The sequence below is a fragment of the Capra hircus genome, chromosome 1, assembly GCF_001704415.2.
Source record: "Capra hircus breed San Clemente chromosome 1, ASM170441v1, whole genome shotgun sequence".
Taxonomy (NCBI): domain Eukaryota; kingdom Metazoa; phylum Chordata; class Mammalia; order Artiodactyla; family Bovidae; genus Capra; species Capra hircus.
Genome location: NC_030808.1, coordinates 73,544,179 through 73,569,681, shown reverse-complemented (window position 1 = coordinate 73,569,681; position 25,503 = coordinate 73,544,179). Strand labels below are relative to the sequence as shown.

At 35.2% G+C, this 25,503-nt stretch overlaps 1 protein-coding gene across 4 annotated transcripts in view; it reads left to right on the top strand.

Annotated features, from left to right (window-relative positions):
- OPA1 (OPA1, mitochondrial dynamin like GTPase) overlaps positions 1-25,503 on the top strand; it is an 81,661-nt gene that overhangs the window by 17,648 nt on the left and 38,510 nt on the right. For 2 of the 4 annotated variants that reach the window (XM_005675103.3, XM_005675105.2), the window contains 15 exons: positions 150-260; positions 5,078-5,131; positions 8,248-8,352; positions 10,173-10,259; positions 10,880-10,993; positions 11,701-11,781; positions 11,908-11,982; positions 12,302-12,373; positions 12,456-12,555; positions 13,110-13,240; positions 16,121-16,193; positions 16,282-16,354; positions 17,463-17,578; positions 18,749-18,813; positions 19,572-19,648. In XM_005675103.3, the coding sequence (XP_005675160.2) occupies positions 150-260; positions 5,078-5,131; positions 8,248-8,352; positions 10,173-10,259; positions 10,880-10,993; positions 11,701-11,781; positions 11,908-11,982; positions 12,302-12,373; positions 12,456-12,555; positions 13,110-13,240; positions 16,121-16,193; positions 16,282-16,354; positions 17,463-17,578; positions 18,749-18,813; positions 19,572-19,648 (1,334 nt within the window). The remainder of the gene's footprint in view (positions 1-149; positions 261-5,077; positions 5,132-8,247; positions 8,353-10,172; positions 10,260-10,879; positions 10,994-11,700; positions 11,782-11,907; positions 11,983-12,301; positions 12,374-12,455; positions 12,556-13,109; positions 13,241-16,120; positions 16,194-16,281; positions 16,355-17,462; positions 17,579-18,748; positions 18,814-19,571; positions 19,649-25,503) is intronic. The other 2 variants (XM_005675107.3, XM_005675106.3) reach the window with 1 other exon arrangement.

Here is a 25,503-nt window from a genome sequence, read left to right as displayed (position 1 = left end):
TGGCTCTAAAGGTACATAACTGAGTTTCCATTTTTGTTACAAGCTATCCATTCCTCCCTAACTTACACCTGTTCCTTTCTTGTACCCTTTGGTTTAACATTGTTCTCCTCCCCAATTTTCCTCTTCTCCTGGCTGTAAACTCATGGCAGGGTCTGCTTGGTGAGCTCATTCTCTTACAACAGCAAATTCAAGAGCATGAAGAGGAAGCACGCAGAGCTGCTGGCCAATATAGCACGAGCTATGCCCAACAGAAGCGCAAGGTGATGGATGGTTTAAGGGGCTACTGATTTGCTTACACTAATCAGCCATTTCTACCAATATCACGTCACCTTAATCCATTCATGGACTACAATTTTGAGAAATTAGTTTTGACAAGATAAAAATATGAAAGATAATACAGATATGCAACTTTCTGGAGTATGCAAACAAACCCGAAATATTAAACATAGTAATTTATTTTCTGAAAATTAGATTATCTGTAAGGGTTCATGGACTTGTACTTAGATAATTGTGAAGTGCGGTTTACTTGGCCCAGTTATTGAGTCACCCTAAATCTGTGGCCAACTTGTCTGTTCTCTAAGTTTTCACTTCTAAATTGAAAAGGGTTACTGTGAATGACCATGTTAAAGAATGAAATGGTTTTTAGTTAAAATGATTCAGCATAGAATTCTTGTTTCCTACAAAAGAAAACTATTTTGACCTAAGTTTTGGACAGTTATTCTTAAATACTTTGATTAACTTTTAATAAGACTTTTGACATTTATTAACAAAGTCAGCACAGATTTTCACCTTGTCCACTGAAAAACTGAACATTGGAAATTTGATATAATTCTGGTCACTAAAGGACAGATTCTAATAAAACTCAGTGTAACACTGTACAAATATTTGCTCATAGGTGTCACCAAGAAATCCTTAAAAACAATGCTTTGGCTTTAGATGATCCTGTAATGTAGATCCGCAGGTTAATGTCCTAGAGAGACTAGAGTCAAATTAAGAGTTTAAAATGATTTAAAAAATTTGGTTGTAAGATCTTGACATCAGCTAGTTACATATATTAGAAAAGTTTTTACAGTTAGGTACAAATCTTAAGGAAAATAATCTGGTCATATAATTAGTTTCCTGTACATTCTGATAGTGAAATCAACCAATATTACAGATAATTAGTGAAATGATCCTACTGGCTAACCCTGTCACATTTGGTGGTGGTTAGTACAGTACTAATCATAATTTATTCTTTCAGTGTAGCTTCCTGGCTTTTCTCAATTCCATGGCTGTGAAATCAACTGCTATATGTCCTTTAGCTTTCAGTAAATGAATAATATAGATGGAAATAGAAACAAATTATTTTCCTACATGTGTTAAATCACAGGAGGACTTAGTGTAAACGGTGCTTTAGCATTCTCTGATCCTCATGCTGTTCAGAGTACCACTTAAGTATACTAACAAGCTGGAATGCTCAGGCTCAGCTTCTGTCCTTAACTTCATTACAGAAGAGGGAAAGAAACTGTTATGTTTTGGTGTGTTAGTTAGAAATATGAATATAGCTCTTGTTTTCAAGACCAGTAGATCTTGTTTTTTCTTAATGGTAAAATAATTTGCAGTGAGCCCCATAGATCTGCTATTTTAAGATTCTAATACAGTTTAAGATTATTAATATCCTATTGAATCTGACAGTTTAAATGAAAGCAATAGTGAATACTGTTTATTTTCTACACTGCCAAGGGTTAATGTTCATTTGGGGCCTTTTTTCAGACCTAGAGTTATCCTTCCTCATCCTAATATTTATTGGATTATCCATGTATAACCCCTCTTTTATTCCTCACTCTCCATATTTGTGAAAGAGCTACTGACAGGGCTGTACCTCTGTTTATTTTGTTTATTAAGATATACTTAGAAGGGCACAAAACGGGGCTTGTTCCTGCCCACTTACCTTGTGTGAAAGTAAATGAGACGAAAAACAATTTGTGCACCTCTATAATAGTATCATTCTTTTACTGTCCTTAAAGATGATTTCCTTACTGTATCTTCCCTCTGTTCCCCTTATAGTTAGTACACTGGTGACTTCAGCCTTACGTTGTCATAATGACCAAAGTGCTAATTTGATGAGACTTTTATCTTTCCAGGCATTTGAGGTTTACTTGAGGTACAAAACCGCAGCTACTTTTTGTCATTTTTTGATGATTCTTTCCTACTACATTTTGAAAATATTAGTAGGCCTTCTTTTTTTTTTTTTTTTTAATGCTTGCTTTTTTTTTTTGGTACTACTGTACAGCATGTGAGATCTTAGCTCCCTGACCAGGGATCAAACCCGCACCCTCTCCAAGGATCTTAACCGCTGGATCTCCAGGGAAGTCCCTATTTATATCTTATTGGTAGCAGCTAGTAGATTTTCCCTGTATCATCCAAGTAGAGGAGCTCATGCAGAGATGGTAGATTAAAACTGCCCTTGGTAGATTTGCCTCCTGTGAATATGTATGTACGCATACGTAGAAATGTTTGCGAGTCTTATACATTTCCATATTTCAGAATGGCTACAATTGCTTAGTAGGAAGAAATACTTAAAATTTAAAAATCAGGCTTGCTTTTGTTAGGAGCTAGTAAAGGTTTTTCTCTTTCAGCTTTAGCTTGTTTCTGCAGAGGGTTCCGCTCTTTCTCCATCAGTTTTACAGCCCTGGAATTGTAGGAAAGCTCTGGTTTCAAGACTATTGATACCCATTTCTGTCAGGGTGAGTTTTGAACTAATTTCATAATGAAAACTAAATACATTAAACCATAAGACAAGGACTTACTGTAAGTAGCTGAATTTTGCTAGTAAAGTGCATCGAAATAAAATACATCCCAGGTTGCTAGTTAAGACTTCAAATAAGTGATAGACTAACAGTAGCATGTATTATTCTCTTAAAATATGTCAAAGTATCTTATCACTAATCTTTAAGATTTATTTTGTGAACCTGAAGGTTTTAATCTTGTTTCCTATAAAATCCTAGATCTAATTCTTGACTCATCATCAACCTTTTATGTAATATAGTATTAACCTTTTAATTTAACGTTAGGCAGATAGGAAGTGTATTGGTGAAACTATGCATGAGTTATTCCTAACAGTCAGGCCAGAAGGGCATATGATAAATTTAAATACTCCTAAAAATACAAATTTATAAAAATCCTAAATCATTGTTACTAAATACTAATATTAGCATAAAAATTGTGTTTGTAATATTCTAATAACCTTATATCATTTTAATTCTTTATATGTCTTTTTTATTTTACCAAATTGTCAAGGTTAGTCCTTTATAGTCCTTGGCTTGTATAAACATTCTGTTTTGTGTAATTATATTGCTTTCTCAATTATTGCCCCAGTTGTAGAGATATGTTGGATTTTCTACTGTAACTTAGATTATATTGCATGATATCATTAAGTATTCACATCCTATACTAATGCTGTTTATACATTTCATACGACTTAACTTCAGTTGGATGAATATTTAATGGAACAGTAAATCAGAGTAACTTTCCAGATGAATTGGGATTATAATCTGCATAACAATTTTTGCGATCACATTATTACAGTGTGATGTCATGCCATATGATCAAAATATGGAATTTATTTCTTCATTGGCCTTCAGGATTTTGTTCTTTGGGTTGTGGGCTCCTCAACATGCTTGTTTTCTCACATTTTAGGAGATGATTAATAATTCTTGTCCATTTTACACAAACACATAGTCAATGAAAAATGCTTCTATCCACAAGTTGCTGCTTGCTGTACTGGAGTGAGAAGCAGTAATACAAAGTTTGTTTTATGTTGCATTTTTCTAATTTGCAAAATAAAATTTGAAATTTTTAGACATAGGCTTTTTAGGGAAAAGCAATTATGGATTATGTACCTATCATTTCTAGTAAGTATTGTCATTTTTATTTAAAAGAAGTTTGGGGGGAGTTTTGAGAAAGCATTTGGAAATAGGAATTAAAATCTCAAAATAACATTTTATTGCATGGATAAGAGTTATTAATGTCCACTTCAATAAGCAAATCATTTAGAATATTTTCATATATGTTTGCTACCGTGAAGTCTTGGCTGCTTAAGTAGCCAGTGAAATCAGGATGAATAAAGATTTACCTGCGTTTTAACTTGATTTTTGTCTCCTGTGGAATAAAATCATGTTTAAAAATTTTGAGTACAGAAGTTAGATAATTATTTTAAGATTGAGAATGGCAACTTTGGCATCTCACTAAGGAGTCAAAGCAGTTACATGGATTTGTCATAAATGACATCATTTTAATTGCAGTTGATTATTGTGTTTTATATTTAGAGTTGTGATTACTTTTCATAGAATAAAGTTCTTTAGTTTGAATATCTTATCTTAGAACTATTAGCGTTAGTAATCATTAGGAGTAGTTTCCCCAATACCTGTGGATTTTATCCTACTTTATTTCAAATCAATTTTGTTTGCTTTACTCAGCTTCACTGCTTCTGCATTCGTTTTATCATGGGTTAGAAGATCTTGCAGTGGAACTAAATTTAAAAACAAGTATCTGGCCACCTAAAGTTCTGAAAATACGATTGTTCTTTGCATATATTAAACACTTTCCTGCTTATGGAATGAAAATGGATAAGTGTTTGCTTAAAAGATACACTATGACCAATGAATTTTTTCAGTAGCTGTACATTATAACACGTCTGACTTCTGAAAACATTATTGTAAGGATTTCAGTGCCTTGTTTCTCAAGCATCCAAGTCCCTGTGCTTGAGTACAAAACAACCTGTCAAGGACGTAGTAAATGTATGTGTCAATCTCTTATTTTTCTAACAAGCCAGTCATAAGAAATTACTAGAATGGCAATAGGAAGATGATTTCTTTTTAAGGTTTTCATTAATATAAACTTTTCATGAGCTGTTTTTGTTGATGAATAAGATTACTTTCTTAAATAAGCATTTGATTTAAAATTTCCTTTGATTAAATATCCATATAAAGTATATAGTTTTTACTCTTAAAATGGTTTATTTTAAAAGTTAACTTACTGTATATTCTGTATAAACATAATTCTACTCAAATAAAAAAATTTTATTTTAAATATTTAGGTGTCAGACAAAGAGAAAATTGACCAACTTCAAGAAGAGCTTCTGCATACTCAGGTAATACTAATGTAATTCATAGTCGGGTAAAAAGAACCAAAGAGTTTGTCTTGTACTCTAAATTTGGTGATGTGGAAATTTATCTTTTTAACTGAGCAAAGTTTGTAGTGATTTAATGATAGAACCTTATTATTATCAATAGATGCCCCCACAAGTGCAAAAGCTAATTGAGAAGGAATAATGAAGGAACTTGATAAGTTTAATTAACTCATTTATGTGTAAAAGCTATTGTTGAGTGAATCTTATGCTTTTAATTTTTGAGGAAGACTATGGCAGAAAAGACTGGGGAAAGTGACTTGTTCTTGTGTAAACCTGTGCTTGTATTTTTACATTGACTGGCTAATTAGAGTAACAGTTAAAAGAAATTGGGGTGGAATATATCACAGTTCTCTAAAGTCCAAAGCCAATCAGATAATAATCTTTCCAAAGGTATTAATATTTCTGACACTACTTTAAAGAGTTATTCTCTTGTAGTTGATACAATTATTATTTTAAAGACTTGTTCTGTGCAATGTAATTGAGTAGAGAACATTCTTGTGAAAAATTATCACTTCATCCACTCTAGCATTAATTATTCTCTATAGATGCAATGATATGTGGTAATTAAGTTTGAATTAAAAAGACTCAACGGGTCGCTTTTTAGGGAAAAGAACGACAAAGCAATTTAAATGAAATTAGGAACCAGTGTATATTGAGTCTCAGGTTTTCTTAATATCTATGTATTGATTCTTATACTCAACTATATGTTAGAATCAAGGGTGCTCTGAGCAGCCCTAACATTGTTATGGCTTCACAGCTGGGTGATTATAGTCTGCAGCCAGAGATTAAGACTCACTGGCCTCAGAATGTGATCTCTGGAGCATTAGCATCAGTAATACTCTTTGGGAACTTGTTGGAAATGCAGATTATCAGTCCCATCCCAAATCCACTGAATCAGAACTCTGGATGTGGAACTTAGCAGTCTTTGTTCTTAAAAACCCTGAAGTGTTGTTGATGAGTTCTTCAGAATTACTGGCCTAGAACTTTGCAGGATGGCCCAGTAGCACATCTCTGCAGGAAGCCTGCAGACTGACATATACCAAAGAGTGTTTCCAGCCCCAGAAAATGTAGACCCCATAATTGATTCCTTATTTACCAAGTGAACCAGTAGAAATCCTACCACCGTATATACCTGTTGATATCAATTCTTCCACTTGTTGGAAGGTGCTAGGCATTGATGAAAGTACTTTATGGAGAATTCATGATACAATAATGGCATTACCTATATTAATAGTGTCCAGTTGAAATAAAATGCAAGCCATGTGTACTTTAAAATTCTGCATTAAAATAAGGGTAAAAATAAATAGGTAGAATTTTAATGTTAATAATATATTTAACAAAGTGAGAAGGCAGTGGCACCCTATTCCAGTACTTTTGCCTGGAAAATCCCATGGATGGAGGAGCCTGGTAGGCTGTAGTCCATGAGGTCACTAAGAGTCGGACATGAGCAACTTCACTCTGACTTTTCACTTTCATGCATTGGAGAAGGAAATGGCAGCCCACTCCAGTGTTCTTGCCTGGAGAATCCCAGGGATGGGGGAGCCTGGTGGGCTGCCGTCTATGGGGTCGCACAGAGTCAGACACGGCTGAAGCGACTTAGCAGCAGCAGCAGCAGCAGACCTAAAATAGTTATAGATCTAGTCAGTATAAAAATACTAATGTGGTATTTATGCATTTTTACTGAATTACAGAAATCTGATGTATGTTATTCTTAACACACACCTTAGTGCAGACTAGCCACATTTCAAGTGCTAAGTATCCATATGTGGCCAGTGGCTACCATCTGTATTAGACAGCATAGGTCTAATTCTTAGATAACTACCAGAAGTTTGTTGTGTGTACTGTTACTGAATATAAATGAATAAGTTCTGTAAAAATATATTTATAATATAAACTAGCCTATAGTTCTACCTGTCTCATACTATATAATTTCTTAAATTTATCTTTAGTTGGACATTCTCTGAGGATAAAGCCATGATCTCTTGTTATTTACTTTGTGCTTGGAAGATTGTAACAGCCTAACATATTTTCCAAGAAAATTTTCCATTTCTTTCTTTCCATTAACAAAAGACATAGTACTGTAAAATTGGACAAAAACATCCAGTTGGTGGGATGGGGAGGAAGGTTGTGGAGGGAGGGGATATGTGTATACCAATCACCATGTTGGTGTATGGCAGAAACCAGCCCAATATTGTAAAGTAATTGTCCTCCAATTGAAAATAAACTTTTAAAAAATCCAGTTGGTTGTAAGAAAGCGTAATTCTTAATGATTTTCTGAACATGGTTAATGTTTATAGAATCAAGTATAAACAGAGAAGACCAGTTAGAAAAGGATCTCATTTATTGGAGAACAGTGTGTAGCCAAGCATCTAATTTGACAAAAAAGCTTATATAAACGTATTAGTCTTTTAAATTGTTCTTATGTCAATATTTTAAAAATTAATGTGTAATCTCTGGCCATAGGAACCTACCAAAACTGAAAAGAGTTTGGGCGCTCAACTCAGACCTGTATTCAAAACCATGTGACCTTGGATAGGCTCCTAAGCATCTCTAACCTCTGATTCCTAACCTGTATAACCTTAGTCTCACATGAAGCGTTAAAGGAGTTAATACAGGTGAAACACTGAGTAAAGGGCCTGTCATGTAACGCATGGTCAGGTACCGTTAGCTATTTTTATTTTATTCCATTTTAATAATACAGGAGCATAACGAAAATTTGAATTTTTGTCAAATGTGCCTAAACTGAAGATTTAAAATTTTGATGCAGGAAATAGTGCTTCATGGAGTATACTTAAGAGCTTGCCTTTTCAATTCCTTTTATTGTTAGTATTTTTATTAATTTCTTCAACATAAACAGCAAAGAATTTTCCAATAAGATGCCGATTATAACAGAAGATTATAAAGTTCATTGTTTTAGATAATATTCATCATTATTTTGTTCAACATTCTCATAGATTATTTTAAATGAAATAATTCATTTTAAGTGCTTCAGGATCAAGGAAGATTTTAATTTATACTTAATGTTATTTTTTAACCAATTGGTTTCTTATGAAGTTACTTGTATTACTGTGTTGCAGTTAAAGTACCAGAGAATCTTGGAACGGCTAGAAAAGGAGAACAAAGAATTGAGAAAATTAGTATTACAGAAAGATGACAAAGGCATCCATCATAGAAAGCTTAAGGTATTTTAAGTGTGTCTTAACTTGTTTGCTCTCAAAACCCTGCCATTTCACGTTGTGTGTTCATCAATACCAGTTTTTAAGGAACTGCAAAGGGTTCTATCATCCTTTTCTTTCTAATCGTATGTCCTTGGGGGAAAGGGAGGTCTGCTCTTCTGTTAAAGACTTCACAAACTACAGTCTCCAAACATTTGGTTTTTTACTAGATCCATAAATTCTTCATGCTTGTGAATCAATGAGTCCGTTTATTTTTTTCTGAAAATTTGAAACTTCCCCAGTGGCTTAGGTGGTAAAGAATCTGCCTGCAATACAGGATACCTGGGTTCAATCCCTGGGTGGGGAAGCTCCCCTGGAGAAGGGAATGACAACCCACTCCAATATTCTTGCCTGGAGAACTCCATGGAGAGAGGAGCCTGGCAGGCTACAGTCCATGGGGTTGCAAAGAGCTGGACACGACTGAGTGACTAACACTTTACTTCTAGGCTTGCTTCATTTCTGCAGCTGTAAAATCAGTAAGTTAATAGAAAATTACATATGTCCTATCTTTATTGCCTTACTTGTAGTGCCACTGCATGAAGAGCCCATTTTCTTCAGTTTTACAATAGTTAACATTTTCTTCTGGAAGGTTCCTTAGGCATTTTAAAGAATTTTTGAAAAAACAATGCTGGTATTGTTATCAGCACGTTGATAATTACCATTATCAGTAAATTAAATACTATTATTCCCCACTAAACCAACCTGTATGTACTACATTAAATTGAAGTAATTCTTTTTTTAACTTAAATGTCATTTAAATAAACAGAATGTATATGAAGCAAAACTGCAATACATCATGACATGAAGATTTGAAAAGTTTGTTGTTTATCTATAGGTTGAAGTGATAATAGTTGCTTTCCTTTTAATTACTTTTAGGTGTTAGGAGATGAAAGGAACTTAGGCCCTCATTTTGTTGCTACTTTGGTATTAAAACTTACCTTTAATTATTAAATGCTTGGTAGCAGCCTTTTCCCCAGGCCTGTTTACATGTTCAGTCATTCCTCAAATACTTGAAGTTTGTTATTTTCCGGAAAACTTGCTTGACCCTGGTTTTACTGGGAGAACAACACAGGATGTCTGCTCCTGGCGCTCTCACATCTTAGTCTGCCCAAGTATCACTATGCACTACTCGCTCTTACCAATTAAACAATAATCTTTCTCTACTCTACTTTTTCTTCAGTCTCTCTCTTCCTCTCTGACGCATACACCAAACATTCCTTTCAGTTGGTACCTGGCTTATTGGACCTTTTGAGTGTTCATGGTCTTTCTTTGTTGGGCACTTAACATGAGCTCTTCAGTATTTTTTTTTTTTAGTACTCATTTATTTGTCTGCCCCAGGTCCTTAGTTTTAGCATGTGGGATCCTTAGTTGCTCTTAAGTTGCAGCATGAAGGATATTTCATTGTGGTGTGCAAATTCTTAGTTGTGGGCATGTGGGACCTAGTTCCTGGCTGTGGGATCGAACCAGGGCACCTAGCATTGGGAGCTGGGAGTCTTAGCCACTGGACCACCAGGGAAGTCCCTAGCTCTTCAATATTAAACAGTAACCTCTCTCTCTCTTAGTGTTTAATTGGAAGATTAGGAAATCCTGAAATAACATACTGTGTTAATTCAGTGTCTCTTGAAATAAATTGAATAAGAAGAATTTTATTCTGTACTGTTTTACGTTTACTCAGAATATAATTATGGGAAATCTTAGAATTTATCAGCTTTTTTATCCTGACACATCTGTGGGTTTTTAAAAATGTTTTCTGTATTTTATAATGTTGATTTTTTTGAATTTTGTAGAAATCTTTGATTGATATGTATTCTGAAGTTCTTGATGTTCTGTCTGATTATGATGCCAGTTATAATACACAAGATCATCTGCCAAGGGTAAGTGAAAAATTGGTACACAGTGAAGTTGCCCATTAGCAGAAAAGCACGTTAGTTTTTTAAAAAGTTAAGTGTGTGTGTGTATACATAGACAAAGACAAAATTTTCTCTGTAATATTCATGTGTTCTAGGTGATGTCTCAAGCATCGAATGTTGTTTGACTATTTTGGTCCATTAGTTTACTTATATTTATGCATAATGAAGGAGGGCTTTCAGATATTTGGCATTCTATATGCATGATGTCCATGATATTAAAATTCCTGATTGGTAGATAAAATTAGGTACATAGGAGAAATATAACCTCACAGAATTGAAAATGTCTTTGTAAAGAGTAAACTATCTATGGAAGAGATTTACACAATAGTAATGTTAATCTGATTTTAAAACTAGTAGTTTAGCATTAGTAATAAAAATTTGGCTATAAATAATGGATCCAATTAATGTTTTACTGTTTATTTTCAGTACACATCCATGTATAAACTATCATTTTTTGTGTGTGAATATTTTAAAATCATTTAACTGGACAGTTTTTAAAGACTAATTCTCAGCAGCATTACAAATGTATTAAATTTAAGTTCATATCAAAAAATATGAGTATGTGGTATTTATTTTGTGGTAAGGTTGTTGTGGTTGGAGATCAAAGTGCCGGAAAAACTAGTGTGCTGGAAATGATTGCTCAAGCACGAATATTTCCTAGAGGATCTGGGGAGATGATGACACGTTCTCCAGTTAAGGTAAGAAAATAGGCCCTCTGGGTTAATAGACTTATTGTGGTGATCATTTTCTAATGTGTTTAAATGTTGAATCACTATTTTGTACACCAAAACTAACACATTATTGTTTGTTAACCATACTTCGGTTAAAAGAAAAAGGCCAAATGAAGTTCTTCAGGGAAGTAATCACTTTAACAAAGTTTCTCCATTGTGTTGAAATGAAGAATTTTGACAAAAGAAATAATTGATACGTAGTGTTTGGAATTATTCCTAGTGTAGAAACTAGTAGAAGTCACCCCTCAGACAAAAGCAAAGATCAGGAGTGTGCGGCTTGCCTGTGGGATGTTAACAAAGCAGCAGTTGGATATGCAAGTTTGGAGGGCGATCTGGACTAGAGATAGAAATGGAAGAGTCATAATCAAGCATCTAAAAGTGGTAGTTAGCTCCCTAATGGATGAGATCGCCTAGGGAGTGAGTGGAGATGGAGAAGACCTACAACCTCTGACACATTTAACTCTCAATAAATAGATGTTAAAGAAATGAATTGCTACCTAAATATACCCGTTGATGTGAAATGCAAAATTTCCTTTTAGTTTTTTAAGTTTTGAGATTGATGGTTTTGTGCTTGGTACTCTGTATAACATTGACTGGGAAATGGAACCATGTAAGTACTGTGGGAATTAATAGAAATTGTAAACGCAGTCTTCTCAATTTTCTGTTAATTTCAGGTGACTCTCAGTGAAGGCCCTCATCACGTGGCCTTATTTAAAGATAGTTCTCGGGAGTTTGATCTTACTAAAGAGGAAGATGTAAGTAGGTTTTGTATGAGGTTTATATGTGTAATTTTTTATAATCTGTTTAAACTTATAAAAGATAACTAAATAGAATATTTAACTGACAATCTTTTTAGGATTTTGTTGTTTTTCCATTGATAGCTTGCAGCATTAAGACATGAAATAGAACTCCGAATGCGGAAAAATGTGAAAGAAGGCTGTACTGTTAGCCCTGAGGTAAGGGCTGCAATTCATTTCAGCGATGCTTTATGAAAATCCAGTGTTTTATTATTTAAAATCATGATATTAGCATTGATATTTAGATTGAAGCAGTTCAAAGATAGTCTTTTTTTTTTAATATTCCAAAGAATGTTTCATTTTGTAGGAAAGTTTTATGAAATAGTTACTCCCGTAATCAGAAAAAGCATAACTTTTTTTCTGAACCACATATCTAAATGAATGAGATAAAGAATTTTCAGGATATGTGTCAACAAAAAAATTCCTAACAAGCTGCCTCTCAGTTTTTTGGCTTTTGGATTTTCTTTTCTCTGAACAGACCATATCCTTAAATGTAAAAGGTCCTGGACTACAGAGGATGGTGCTTGTTGACCTACCAGGTGTGATTAATGTAAGTGTATACAAAACATGTATCTTATCTTATTCTGTTGTGGCAGACATTTATAATGACCTTTAAAACCTTTTTCTTCAAGACTGTGACATCAGGCATGGCTCCTGACACAAAGGAAACTATTTTCAGTATCAGCAAAGCTTACATGCAGAACCCTAATGCCATCATACTATGTATTCAAGGTAAATCTTATTGAAAGATTTTAATTGCGCTAATATTCTTCCTTATTTAGCAATGAAGGTTTGTTTTACATATGTGTTGCATAAACATGGGCTTCCCTGGTGGCTCAGATGGTAAAGTGTCTGCCTACAACACGGAAGACCTGGGTTCGATCCCTGGGTCAGGAAGATCCCCTGGAGAAGGAAATGACAATCCACTCCAGTTCTCTTGTCTGGAAAATCCTATGGATGGAGGAGCCTGGTAGGCTACTGTCCATGGGGTCACAAAGAGTCGGACACGACTGAGCAACTTCACTTAACATAAAAATATAAAATAAATGTTTATTTTCTCCTCCTGTTCATTTTATTAGTAAGTAGAATTGAAGTTGGTGATATTTTGATGAATTTCACTGTGTAGGCATCATAGAAATTCTTATTGGCTAGAATTTCTTTTCACAACTAAGATAAAATATTAAGAAAGATGATTTTACTATAGTGTAGACACAAGATGTAGCTTCTTGAAGTTTTTAAAACCCACTTTGTAGCCATTACAGTGTCATTTTTCAATTTATTTTCAGATGGATCTGTGGATGCTGAACGCAGCATTGTTACAGACTTGGTCAGTCAAATGGATCCTCATGGAAGAAGGACAATATTTGTTTTGACCAAAGTAGACCTGGCAGAGAAAAATGTGACTAGTCCAAGCAGGGTGAGGGCAAATTCTTTATGCAAGCTTTAGTTATGACAGAACGGATTGGGGGGGGAAAGATTTCCTTGTGAAATAAAAGTAGTAATGGGATTTTTCTGGGTTTTCATTAAAAAAGCAAAGTATTGTAAAGTTATAGTAAATTATGTAAGTGCAGAATTGAGGTTTAAGTGTAATTCTACAGTTATAACTAGTTTGATTCAAATTCTTAAAACTAATGTTGCTTACTCTAAGTTTTGTAGGCTGACATAGTCATTAACCTCATTGCAGTATTTTTTAACATTAGTTAATATTCATAAATTAGTGTAAAACTAGTGATAGTTTAGATTCCTTCTGGACATTACTTATGTTCTTCTTTGTTTTAAATTTTTAAATTTTTTCAGATAAACATTACCTTTCTTAACTGATTAAAGAGCGTGTGGCAGATTTTCATAATAAAGAGGGCATTGGATGGGGTGTCCAGGCTCAGCATTCTTATCCATGCTCTACCAACAGCTGGCTACATGTCCTTGGGCAAATCTTGTTAATTTGTTCTGCATCTAGGAAGTGTACAATCTAGTCTATTAGGCTAGTTTATCTCTAGGGTCATTTTCATTTCTGATATTCTTGTGACTTCTATATGAGCTTCCCAGGTGGCTCAGTGATAAAGAATCCACCTGCCAATGCAGGAGACACGGGTTCAATTCCTAGGTTGTGAAGATCCCCTGAAGAAGGATTCTTGCCTGAAAACCTCCATGGACAAGAGGAGCCTGGTGGGCTACAGTCCGTGAGGTCACAAAGAGTCAGACAACTTAGCCCCTGAGCATACACGGAAACACACACACGTGACATCTGTGCATGGTGTTCCGTGTCCATTTTCTCCTCCTCCCTTAACAGGGAAAGATTTTGTTCCAAGGTACCATTGTGTGCAAGTTTTACTAGGGCATGCTCTCTTCTTAATTGTGAAGGCATAATGTAAAAGTGGGTGAAAGTGCACAAACTAAGCCAGATTGCTTTAGTTTCCCATCTGCTCTGCTGTTCCTATGTAACATTGGGTAAGTTATTTCACTTTTTCAGTGCTTTAGGCTTTGTCACCTGTTGGAAATGAAAATATTAGTGGTACTAAAATTCTGCAGCACAGGAGACCTGAGTTCCATCCCTGGGTTGGGATGATCCCCTGGAGAAGGGAATGGCAACCCACTCTAATATTCTTTCCTGGAGAATCCCATGAACAGAGGAGCCTGGCGGGCTGCAGTCTGTGGGGTCATAGAGAGTCTGACACACCTGAGCAACTAAGCACAAGCGCATCTCATAGCTTATGAAGATTTATTGAGTTAAATGTTTGTTGTAAAGTGGTTGAGCTTAGCATGAGAGTGTTACATAAATTGTGGCTATCATCCATTTTTGTTATTATAACTTCATTCCCCCATAGAACAAGAGCTTAAAATATAAGTAGCCATCCCTTGTGCTTCTGTTTAGAACTTCTCTTTTTATCACAAATCTGAAAATTTGTGGGACTATGCCTCTGTGGTAAGGATTCCCAAGAGAGACCACCCCTAGGTTCACTGATTGTCTGGAAAGACTCACAGGACTCAGTACACAGTCATACTTATACCTAAGAAGAAGATGCAAGAGATGATGTCTGAAGGAAACCAGGCTCAATTTTCCAAGAGTCCTTTCCCAGTAGAGTCACACAGGAAATGCTTAAGCCTCCAGCAACGAGGTACTAACTAGAGACTTAGCACCTAAGGTTTTTATTGAGGCTTGGTCACATAGGCACCCACAAATACCAAAATTCCAGACGCCCAAAGGAAAGCAGATGTTCATAAACCACATTGATTGCACAATAAGCCACTGTTACTTAGGGAAAGTTCTGTATCAATGTAGGGGATTGTTTACCAGTTAAGTTCACAGATGCCAGCCAAGGACAAGCAGGCCTTTCTGAGGACAGCAGTCTCAAGCCTGCTGTGTTAACTCTTTTCTGCAGTCTCCATGACCTTAGCTTTGCCCTGTTTTCAAGGAGAAGGCCTGCCATGGCAGTGTTGGTCCTGATATGGAGAAGGGAGAAAGTGAAGTAGAAGCAAACTTCTGTGCTTCCTTCCCATTTCCCATCTTTTCTTTCATTTTCTTCTCCTCTTTAGGGTAATGAGCTTGTATTCCTTTGAATACAGTTGAAGCTTATATCAGTCTTTCCTTTTTACACTAAAGATTTAGCATTAGCTTAAGATTGTTACTTATCTTAGAGGAGGGATTCTTACCTCAATATTTATCTGAATGAGTTTCTGGAAGTAGGAATTCTTTTATATTGTGTGTGAATGATAAATCTGTGCAAATGTTTATTTTTCTGGGGACAGAGTCTGCAGTTTTTACCACATTTAGAAAAAGAGATTTGACCCAAAAGAGTTAAGGACCAATGGATCCAAAAATTTTTTTTTCAGAGTTAATTAAAAAAAGACCATCCAACTTTGTTAGAATGTAGATATTGGGGAAATAATAGTAGCTACTGTTTACTGATTATGTCTGCATGCCTGGCACTGTGTTAAATATCATATACTCTTTTCAACTACCATTTTGAAAAGTTAAGGAACTTACTTAAGGCCACATACCTAGTTAGTGACAGAGCAGAAATTCAAACTAAGGCCTGACTCTAAGCCACTGTATATCATTCCAAGTTCTAATTTTGGTACTTATGTTTTAATAATACATTTTTACTATAACAAAATTAAATGTTTTATTTTTTCCTCAAATAGCATTTGAAATACATTTCAGCACTTGTACAGACATACATTTACCTAAACATACACATATACAGCATTGTTAAATTTGCTTTCTAAATAGCATATTATGCTTTGAAATTATGTAAACTCACATGTCATGTTTATTTTTTCCTACTTTTAAAAATAGATTCAGCAGATAATTGAAGGAAAACTCTTCCCAATGAAAGCTCTAGGTTATTTTGCTGTTGTAACAGGAAAAGGTATGCAAAGATGGATCGTTACAGTTTTTTGCTTATTTCAAATAATAAAAATGAACTTAGTGAGAACTTTACCACCATCTTTCCCTAGGAAACAGCTCTGAAAGCATTGAAGCTATAAGAGACTATGAAGAAGAATTTTTTCAGAATTCAAAACTCCTAAAGTAAGTATCTTGGTGAAATATTTAAAGAATTGATAGTGAGGGAATAACTTCAGCTGTTTCAATTTAAAAGTTTCTCTTATAGCTATCAGTTTAACGTTGACTTTCCAGAGATAAATTCTCAAATAGTGATCTGTCTCTAGTAAGCAAGTCCTCAGACTACTGTGACAAAGTTGGGGGGAGTTGATCACATAGTACAAAACATTGTGTCGTAATCAACTGCCCCTTGGCATATGGGCACTGGAGACACCACCAGTATCTCTTAAGTTGTTTTACTTACAAGGTGGTTTTTTAAAAAATCAACACTCATTTTTAAATACCTGTCCAGATTTCTTTTAGAGTATTGGGGAAAGTTGGGAGTGAGAGGCGGCAGTGTCAAAGGGATGTCCTTAAATAGATACTAACAGAAAAGCAAAAAGGAAATGCTAAAGAGAAGCTGAATTTTAAAACATTGTAACATGTAGAGAATCTTGAGCTGGAAGAGTGTGTTTTCCTCTATATTAGTATAGTAAGTCAGGGCAGTCCTTTCACCCATAGTCTTGAGAATTATCTTTTGGGATGGGGGTAGAACTATGCTAGGGCTTGCCTGGTGGCTCAGTGGTAAGGAATTCTGCATGCCAAGCAGGGATGTGGGTTCAATCCCTGGGTCAGGAAGATTCCCTGGAGAGGGAAATGGCAACCCACTCTAGTATTCTTGCCTGCAGAATTCAATGGACAGAGGAACCTGGTGGGCTCCAGTACATGAAGTCTCAAAGAGTTGGACGCTACTTAGCGACTAAACAACAACAATAACTAAGCTATTGATTACAGTAGTCACTAACCCTGTGTGCTTGTTTGAATTCAGATTAATTAACATTAAAGGAACACTGGAGTTTCTCAGTCACACTAGTCACACATTTCAAGGCATCAGTAACCTATGTGACTAGTAGCTGCTGTATTGGACATTACAGATATAGATTACTTTATCATGGAAAGTTCATTGGTCAGCCCTAGTATAAAGCAATTAAGTGGTTGTTCTCATTAGGTTATAACAAGCACATTCTCAAACTTGGTGATAGTATTGTCCTTTCTGCTACTTTAATATACTTGAACTCTGGTTATTGTTTTGTAGGACAAGCATGCTAAAGGCACACCAGGTGACTACAAGAAATCTAAGCCTTGCTGTATCAGACTGCTTTTGGAAAATGGTACGAGAGTCAGTTGAACAACAGGCTGACAGTTTCAAAGGTACGTTGTTTTTTAAAATACGCTCTCAAATTTATGTATTTTATTACCTGGCAGACTTAGGCATCCATCAGATTCTTGACTTCCTTTAACAGTTGCTTTTTGTTCATTTACTATAATAGTATATGGGAAATGGAAAAATACCAATCTTTAGTTGTATGAGAGCAGGATTTTTCCTTTCAGAGGAACAATTGCTAGGAGCACATTACAAAGTTTAAACAGAAAGTTTGCGGTAATGTTTGAGAGAAAGAGCCTAGAAAACTATAGAGAACTCAGATTCCGCCTTGTTAGAGGAATGAGAGGAAATGTGTTGGGAGGCAGAGCAGCCAGTGTACTTTCAGGTATATTGTACTGGTTCCTGAATTCCAGGCCTTCCTTTTCCATGGTTTGGCTTACTTCCATAGTTTGATTTGGCAAGAGTATACCCTCTTTCCGTTTTCTCATTAGGAAATCCTGCCTATTTATCCCATTAGTCCCTCAGCAATCTTGTACTATTCTCATTTTACCAAAGAGCAGACTGAGACAGAATAACTTGCCTAAGTAATAACACACCCAGCATCACACAGTAACAGATAATAGACCTGGGATTTGAATGGAGTTCAAAATCAGAGTTGAGTTGGTGACTTGACTTCAGAGTCCCATGCTCTTAGCAACTGTACTAAATTGTGTCAGCTGTGTGATCTGTGGATTGAAAATAGAAAAACTAAAGTCAAAAGGATTACTTTGGAAAACTTGCAATAATGCCGATTCTGAGATATTGAGACGGAGAAGGACATGGCAAACCACTCCAGTATTCTTGCCTGGAGAATCCCGTGGACAGAGGAGCCTGGTGGACTGCTGTCCATTGGGTTGCACAGAGTCGGACATGACTGAAGCAACTTAGCATCATGCATGCATTGAAGAGGGAAATGGCAACCCACTCCAGTATTCTTGCCTGGAGAATCCCAGGGATGGAGGAGCCTCGTGGGCTGCCATCTGTGGGGTCGCACAGAGTCGGCCACGACTGAAGCAGCTTAGCAGCAGCAGCAGATATTGAGAGCCCAGAGTACTCAGGAGCTATCAGTGCACATTCAGAAATTCAGTTAATATACCAGATATGTGAGATAGCCTTTAAGCACTGTGACTGGAATGAAGGAGATTCCTCAAACCTGAGCATCTTTCCTTCTTCCTCAGCAACACGTTTTAACCTTGAAACTGAGTGGAAGAATAACTATCCTCGCCTGCGAGAACTTGACCGGGTAATATTTGTGTGACTTATGGATCTTGTGTGTATCTAATTTAATATTGTGCTCTAACAAAATTTAAGTTGATGAATAAAATCTGGTAAGCTAAATTGTTTTTAACCATGATTACTAATTTTAGAGTTACAGGAATACATTTGGAGGAACAGTTGTCACTTCTATAATAATTTAAATCATTTATTACATAATACTAAAAATCAATTAGGAATTCTAGCATATGCAAACAAGTATTTACAAAATTTTTTCTGAGAAGTTGAAGACTGTTCTTTCAAAGTCTTATAATTAACATGTTTATGTAGTATAAACTTTAAAAATGGTACATCAGCTTTTTAACCTTTTTACTATTTATACTCTAAGTTAATAGGACTTAAGTATTGGTTTTCCTTTATTTTAAAATGCCATCAGTTGTAAAACAACATCAGATAGTCACTACTTTATTAAATTAATATGTGTTGATAGCTATCACATAATATTAAATGAAAAACTTACCTAAACAAATGTTACATGAAAAGCTACATTCAGAATTGAGTGAATAAGGTAGGCATTTGTGTCAGTTTTTGTGTCCTTATCTGGTTATTGGCATTCCTAAAAAGAGTCTAGACGAGAAGAGCATTACTTGCAGGTCATGGATGCTTCAAACCTAAGCCCAGCCAGTAGCTTGTCACAGGCTTTCCTTTTAGTTATCTCTGAAAATCATGGCAGGGCACATTGACTGTCTTATGAAAATCTTACTTACTTTTATCTATGTTGCCTAGAATGAATTATTTGAAAAAGCTAAAAATGAAATCCTCGATGAAGTTATCAGTCTGAGCCAGGTTACCCCAAAACATTGGTGAGTATTTGACCTTTTCTCAAAGACTTTACTATGTGAATTATAATGGAATACTAAAATTTAGATTAATAAGCCAGCGATTTATTATAGCCTTGGCTCATCCCCCAAGCACTTAGTAAACAGACAAGAACATAAAAATGTCTTTATAAAATAAAACCTCTATTTTAGTCTAACCAATTAAATATTTTAAGTATAATGAATTAGGTATTTATTAAGTATCTCTGAGAAGAGATATTCTGAAAGATAGCTTTCTCCATGCTCTTTTGAAATCTTAATTCATCTTAGGTTTTTCCTTACTTATACTTGAAAAATACATAATTTTGATTTCTGTAAAATCATTTAGGTAAAAGTTATGTTAAATCGTGTTTTTAGCTAAGTATCAGTCTGTCAAAAACTAGTTGTTCTTGTTTGATCACACATAAAGAACAAAACTACAGAGAAAATTGATTTGTAAAAGGAGAAGAGTATATTATTTTAAAATTCTCATAAATACATAAGAACACTGGTGCTTTTGTAATATGTGTCTAATGTGTTTTGTGCAAATCACATTTGAAAATAAATCCTATTTGAGATTTCTTTAAAATAGCAAATGTACTCTTGAAAAATACTCATGCATATTGCTTTTAAGGCCAACTGTCATCTTCAATTTGTGTTTTATGTCAATATGTTGGAATGGCACTGTAACCAAACAACTAGGGTCCATGTATGGACCAAGCAAGCTATGTATAAATATCCTTTAAGTTTTTATAATCTGTATTTTAATTAATAAATAACATATAAAAATTACCTTCATAATGAAATCTGTAGTATTTTAAGAATTTATTAACCTCAGAGTAGAACTGTCTTTACTGCCATTTATTATAAATATTTTTTTTCTGTAACTTTTATATGCTCAGTTGGAGATTATCAAAATTGAACGTAGACAATAGTATCCATTCCTGAAGTTTATATTCTGTGCTAGTTTCCCTATGTTGGTGCCCTTTCTACTCAGTAATCTCTTAAAGTAATCAAAATTTGATTTTTATTTTTAAGTAAAATCTCTTTTCTCTCTTAATCAAAATTTGCCTATTTTTAATCTCTTTTCCTTGTCCAAAAAAGAATTCTGATCTTACCTATATTTGTTGATTAATCTGAGCCATCAGGAAAGTGCACACACACACACATACACACACAACAAATTTGTTATCTTCATTGGAGATGCGAGTTCCACCCTTGGGTTGGGAAGATCCCCTAGAGAAGAAATGGCAACCCACTCCAGTATTCTTAACTGGGAAATTCCATGGACAGAAGAGCCTGGAAGGCTATAGTCCATGGGGTTGCAAAAGAGTCAGACATGACTTAGCAATTGAACAGCAATGCTTTTCTGTAGGTCATCCAGTTTTTGAAGTTTGCTAGAGATAGATATGTGTGTGTGTCTCTATGTAAACATATACATATATACATACAGAATGAATAATACTATTGACCTTACTAGGTTGTATGAGGATAATATACCAAAAAAAAAGTGATTTGTAAAACTATAATAACTAATACTATTTATGGAGAAAAATGTGCCTTTGTAAATTTCTGGCATCATCAAATGGAATGGTTAGTTTTGTTTGGACAGAGGAAGTTTGAAATCAAAGTATACCTACACTTAAGTGAGCCTTCGCATGGGTGGCGAAGTGAATTGTTGAGGCACAAGAAAACTATATTGTCAGATTGCCTATTAAGCCAGCAAGGAGAGAAGTGTCGGACATCTGGTTGCTAGAGATTTATTCTTTGAGTTGCTGGATCTTTTCTTCACCACCCCTCTTTTTCCCCAGACTCTGTAGATTAACACATTGATCAAAATAGCAGGTCCTAATCTTGGCTGTTCATGCCACATTGATATCAACTGCATTGCACCCAAAATGTTTTATTTTTGTGACATAGTTTATATTGTATTAGGTAGTATCTTTTTGCTGCTTAATATCTTATGTGACATTTTAGGGTACACCTTTATAATGTTTATTATTATTTGAGTCAGAAGACTGATCTGTATTTGGTGATCCAGAAGCACTCTTACAAGTTTTTTGTCTACTGTACTTCAGTTATATTTTAAGAAAGTTGTTGGCAGTTTACATTTGACTTATGATTCATTATAATGAGAAATACACTGTCAGCATTTTCACATAGTATACTTCACTTGATCATTAGGAGTTGATTATGTACACTAGCAGGAGATAATTATCCTTATTTAGAAGGATAGCTGGCTGGATTTATAGAAATACACTTAAAAAATGATATCATGGTATGCATACATTTTTTGGTGAGAAGTATTAAGCTTATTTTGTTGAAGTTAAAAGAATGAAAGGAAAATAGGAATGCATAGATAAGCACCCTAACTCAGGTGTAAATAATCAGAAAATGTTCTTATAATGAGATTTAAAGAATATATAGGTGCTAGGTAAGCCAGTGACCAGAATATTTCAGAGGCTAAGAGATGAGAGCAAGAAAAGTGACATGAGTAACTTAAGGCAGTTACTTATAGTTTTAGCGTAGAAGAAGCAAGAGGCAGAAGATGAAATAAATGTAGGTATAAACAAAATATAGATGATTAAGGGCCTTAGAAACCATGTTCAGAAAGTTGGAATTTATCCTACAAGCAGTGAGAGCCAGTGAAGAGTTTAGGTCAGATTTGCATTTCAGAAAGATTTTTGTAGTAGGGGGAGTGGAATACAAGTGGAGAAAACTGAGCAAGGAGACAGTTGGCTATTGAGATAGTCTAGATGAGAAGAGAATAGTGACTTGAATAGGAGATAGTCTAGATGAGAATAGTGACTTGAATAGGAGATAGTCTAGATGAGAAGAGAATAGTGACTTGAATAGGAGATAGTCTAGATGAGAATAGTGACTTGAATAGTAGTTGTGCAGATGGAGAAGAGATTACATTTTTGAGATATTTGAGAGGCTACCTAGAGGATAGAAGTGATAGTGTAAGTGTAAAAAAAATGGAAAACTAGGTTTTTATTTGGAATTACATAATATTTGATTTATCCATAGAGCGGATTGCTCAGTAGCCATTGAAAAATATAGGATGTTAACATGGAAACCCATGTACTATTCAGCTTTATACTATATTAATTAAACAGTATGTGTAATATCACCTGCATCAACACATAAATAGCAATGTAGGCATTAAATTTTTTAAATGATAAATTAAGCTGTGAATAGTGATCATCTGGTGGCTTAGATGGTAAAGAATCCGCCTTCAGTGTAGGAGACCAGGGTTTGATCCCTGGATTGGGAAAATTCCCTGGAGGAGGGCATGGCAACCCACTCCAGCGTTCTTGCCTAGAGAATTCCATGGACAGTGGGCCCTGATGGGCTGCAGTCCATGGGGTCACAAAGAGGCAGACACGATTGAGTGACCAACACCTTTACTTTCAGTGAAAGAGAAATTATGAAGGACTTCTTTTTCTGTATTGATTTTAAATTATTTTATGGAGTAAGTCCTATGCTTTAAAAGAAGAAAGAAAAATTTTTTTAATTACAAGAAAGAATATATAGGTAAAGTTTGGGAGATAAAGAGTAATAAATAGAACTATAATGGTAACTGTATTTTGTGTTTTAGTGGTACATGGGGTCGCAAAGGGTCAGACACGACTGAGCGACTGAACTGAACTGAATCAAATCCCTGGATGATTGCAAAACTTAGAGTAGAGAAGAAGCCTACAGTTACCTAGAACATTCACTGGGGAATTGGCCAGTGTAAGCTGAGGACTAATGATTTGGAAGAGAGGTTGTGGGATTGGGAGAACATAGCTTCCTCTTCCTGACACTGAAACACGTTCAGCTAATGAGGAGCTTCAAGCAGCAGAATTTGAAGATAATCATTGAGGGTCCTTTGCAAAAAGTTACCTAAGTTTTGTCAGAATTTGATGGTCTGGAATTTTGTTACGATCTCCTTGAAAAGGTGTATGGGTTGTGGAGTCTTGTTACAGACTGCAGCAGGAGCAGCAAAAGGCCTTCATGGTCAGAGGCTGACTCCTGACTTTTTGTTCATCTTTCAGAAGTCTTGAGTTCGTGTTTAAAGTTGCCTGAATAGATGACCCTGATAAGCTTCTTTTCTTCCATCTTGCTCTTAAAATTCTCCTGTTATCTGTTATTATCGCCATGACTAAATGGACTTTATCCTTCTGACCCTCAGTATGCATCCTCTCCTCACACTCTGTCTGTCTCCTTTCTCCCTCCCTTCTGTTTTTATTGAAATGTAGTTGATGTACAGTATTATGTTAGTTTCAGTGTACCACATAGTGATTTGACATTTGCATACATAATGGAACAATCACTGTAAGTCTAGTAACCATCTGTCCCTATGCAAAGTTACTACCTTATTATCGGTCATATTCTTCATGCTATATATTATATCCCTGTGACTTACTTATTTTACAACTGGATGTGTATATATGTTTTCATCTTCTTCACCTGTTTGGTCCTCCCTTGCATGCTTTTGTTTTCTGGTGGTAATGGAAAAAAGACCTGAAAATTAGCAAAGGAAAACCTGCAGCTAAGCTCATTGACCCAGTAGACTTAATGTTACACAAAACGTTGAGTGAATATTAGTCAACTTGCACAGTAGAGAGTGTTCAACCAAGAAAAGTACAGTTTGGCTTTTGGACAGAAGAGGGTGTTTCTGTTACCCTGAGCTTTGTAACTGTATCCTAAAAGGTGAGATTACTTTTAAAACTGATCACTTGATAAGCAGGGTGTTTTTTTATGTTGTTGGACTATTTTACAGTAGAGATTAATTTTGGAGAATTTGAATAAATATTTTCTAGAGATTATAAATTTTTTCTTGATTAAAATAATTTTCTTTTTTCTATTTAGAGAACTGTGTTCTTGTAAGATGTCTTTTAAGATACAATTTTCAGCTTGATCATTCATCCTTTATATTATCATGAAATGTTGAGCAGTTTTACCTAGCAATATACCATAACATCTCTGTGCTCTGTGCTGATAAATTATTAAAATTGTACCAAGAAGTGTACAGTCTTGGACTCCACTTCACAGTCAACACATATAAAGTGTGTATTAATATTAGGTAAATGAGTACATGAAAAGATACTTAGAATTACTAGTCATTGGGGAAGTGCAAATTAAAACCATACTGAGATACCACTGTACACCTATTACAATGACCAATGATACCAAATGTTGGCAAGATGTAGAGTATCTAGAACTTTCATACTCCTCTGCTGGGAATGTAAAGTTTTTCTGTCAATTTGGAAAATGGTTTAACAGTATCTTTTAGAGTTAAATATATTACTGTATGATCCAGACATTCCACTCCTAGCTATTTGCCCAAGAGGAATAATAGCCTATGTCTTACACAAACTTGTACTGATACGTGAATGGTCATAGCAGCTTTATTTGTGATAACCGACAACTGGTAACAACCCAAATGTTCATCAGAAGGTGAATAAGTAAACAGACTCGTGTAGTGGAATATTCAGTTCAGTTGCTCAGCCATGTCTGACTCTTTGCGACCCCATGAACCACAGCACGCCAGGCCTCCCGGAGTCCGCCCAGACCCATGACCATTGAGTCGGTGATGCCATCCAACCATCTATTACCCAGCAAAAAAGGAAGTGAAATACTAATATACACAATGTTATGGATACATCTCAAAATAATTATGCTGATGCAAGAAGACAGATGAAATAAGAGTACATGGTATATGATTGCATTTACATTAAGCTGTAGAAAATACAATCTGTAGTGACAGAAAGTAAATCTAGTGGTTGCAGCTTTTGCAGAAGATGAATATGTTCATTATCTCGATTACTGTGATGCACAGACGTGTATGTATGTCAGAACTTTAAATATATGCA